General features: G+C 60.6%; 1 protein-coding gene across 1 annotated transcript in view; it reads left to right on the top strand.

Moving 5' to 3' along the window:
* Positions 1 to 2,612, top strand: part of LOC104169129 (L-gulonolactone oxidase-like) — a gene marked incomplete at both ends in the record, with an annotated part of 16,022 nt that overhangs the window by 13,316 nt on the left and 94 nt on the right. The window contains 4 exons of the mRNA XM_009709948.1: positions 41 to 148; positions 564 to 640; positions 1,517 to 1,666; positions 2,045 to 2,210. Of these exons, the coding sequence (XP_009708250.1) occupies positions 41 to 148; positions 564 to 640; positions 1,517 to 1,666; positions 2,045 to 2,210 (501 nt within the window). The remainder of the gene's footprint in view (positions 1 to 40; positions 149 to 563; positions 641 to 1,516; positions 1,667 to 2,044; positions 2,211 to 2,612) is intronic.

The following is a 2,612-nucleotide window of genomic DNA, read 5'->3' on the forward strand; positions in this document are numbered from 1 at the left end:
GGCAGCCACCAACCAGCCCCCATTTCTCTGGTTGTTGCAGGTCCTCGATCACCTTGACGAGCACCTGAAGAGATCCCAATACTTCCGATTCCTGTGGTTCCCTCACAGCGAGAACGTCAGCGTCATCTACCAGGATCCCACCACCAAGGCAGGTCCCACCGGGCTCCATGCGGGAAGGGAGAAGGGCCCCTGCACAAACCCAGGTGCCCTCCCAGAGCCAGCGTTTTAGGCTGGGCTTGCAATGCAGGGGAACAGCATTTTGGGGCAGGGCTGGACTCTGCCCATGCACCATGGTCTGGGGGTCCCGGGACACGGATGCAGCTGGGGCTGTCCAAGCTCTCAGCATCCTCATGACAAAGCCCGGTCTCTTCCTGGGACTGGATTTGGCCCTGTTTCATCATGGGAGAGAGATCTGGGGAGTCCTGGGGTGCCCTTCTCCAAACCCTCGCTCCCAACTTGGTCCTGGTCCAGGCCTGTGCTCTCACCTTCACGCCTGCGGGCAAGAAAGCTGCAAACCCTGCTCGTCCCTAATGACCATCATCTTCCTCTGCTTGGCTTTGCAGCCCCCCTCTTCCTCCGCCAACTGGTTATGGGATTATGCTGTTGGCTACTATTTGCTGGAGTTTCTGCTCTGGATCAGGTAAGGGCATGCTCTGGGCAGCAGTCGGGCACAAGTAGGGTGGGATGGGTTTGTCCAGGGCTGGCCTCGTCCAGATCTGTTCTCTGCACCTCGACACTGAAACCTGTGCTGCTGTGCTGGGAGTCCCAGGGAAGCTGGCCCGGGAGGACCAGGGGGACGCGGAGTCCCCCTCCATCCCTGGGGAAGAAGGAGATGCTTGCTCTCCTCCAAGCAAGCTCCTGCGCAGGAGGAGAGGGTTTGGGCTGGGACTGATGCCTGGGGCTGCACTGCCCTCTCCTGTGCATGGAGCTGGAGCAGCAAAGGAGCTTTTTGGGGGATGGAGTTGGCTGTGAGCATGTCCTGAGCACCAGGGTGGGGAGGGGAGATCCAGCCAGGACGTGGGGGCTAGGCTGGGAACCAGGACCCTGGTGGCACAGGAGAGCCGGGCTGGACTCCGTGAAGAGGGGAGAAGAGGGATTGTGGCCACTTAGGACTCTGCCAAGGGGTCCATCCTGCCGTTCCACCCTGTCCCAGTAGCTCTCGGTCCCCCAGTGAGAGGATGCCCAGTGCACAGCCTGGAGGCACTGAGGTCCCAAGGGGGAAGGAAAGCGATGACCGGGCACCCCTTTTCTAGCTTGCGGCAAGAGGAGGAGGAGGGAGCTGAGGGCAAGGGTGCAAGGTCCAAGATCAGGTGTGGTGAGCGCAGGCGAGCTCCTGGCAGAGCTGCAGGACCCTTGGAGGATTGCAGCTTTGCGTACAGCCCCTTGAGAGGGCATCCCCTTGCCCAGCATCCCCGGGCTGTGGCTTGGGGCATCACAGCCTTCAGCCTGCCTTTGGCACATCCCTGGGCAGCAGCTCTGGGGTCAGATCTCACCTCCTGCTCTCTCTCCCCTGCAGCACCTTTGTGCCCAGCTTGGTGTGCTGGATCAACCGCTTCTTCTTCTGGCTCCTGTTCAGTTCCCGGGTGGAGAACATTGCCGTCAGCTACAAGATCTTCAACTACGAGTGTCGCTTCAAGCAGCACGTTCAAGACTGGGCCATCCCCATGTAAATGGCTCTGCAGACCCTCCCTGTCCAACCCCAGCCGGGCTCAGGGCCCGAACCTCAAACCATCCCCTCCCTGTGCTCTGCCCCAGCCCAGGCTGCCTGGAGCAGCCATGGAGAAAGGGACCTGGCTAGGAGGCACCGTTCCTACCTGGAAGACCCTTCTGCATCCCTGTCCTGGGGTACCAAATCCATGCCACACCACGTCTTGGGGCTTTGAGAGCCCAAAGCAATGGGAGGGATGTGCTGGGACATGCCAAGCCATTCCCTGAATTAATGTGGGGCCAGGGATGGAGCTGTGGGGATGTGGGGTTCAAACCCGAAGAGAGCTGGCTGTGCCCATACTGGCATTAACTGGGGCTGGGGCCTTCTCCTGGGCAGTGAGAAGACGAAGGAAGCGCTGCTGGAGCTGAAGGCTGCCTTGGAGAACAACCCCAAGATGGTGGCTCACTACCCCGTGGAGGTGCGCTTCGCTCGGGGGGACGAGATCTGGCTGAGTCCCTGCTTCCAGAGAGACAGCTGCTACATGAACATCATCATGTACAGGTGAGCCATGTCCCCGCTCCACCCCCCTCTCCTCCTCCTCTTCCTCCCCGGGGCAGTGTGCTGGTGTCTCCAGGCTGGCACTGGAGAGCTGGATCAAACGAGCTCCTGCACCTTTGCCTGCTCGCCCCACTCAGAGGCACCAAGCCAGAAGGAATGAGGTGGCCTTGGAGCATCCTAGAGCCACCCACCCCTGTTCCTTGAGGATGTTGTCCTACGTGAGGGTCCACTGGCTGAGTGCTGGTGGCACGCTGGTTCCCAGAGGGCTTCCATCACCCGATGGTGGTCAAAGAGCCCATGATGGGTCCCTGGGATTGTCCTTCTTCCCAAGTGGGGGGTTCTTGGGGAGCTTTCCTGGGTGTGCAAATCCCCCCACAGCCCCTGCTAATGCCCTCCCTACTTGTAA

This window comes from Cariama cristata, unplaced genomic scaffold (assembly GCF_000690535.1).
Source record: "Cariama cristata isolate BGI_N322 unplaced genomic scaffold, ASM69053v1 scaffold25271, whole genome shotgun sequence".
In the NCBI taxonomy this organism is placed as follows: domain Eukaryota; kingdom Metazoa; phylum Chordata; class Aves; order Cariamiformes; family Cariamidae; genus Cariama; species Cariama cristata.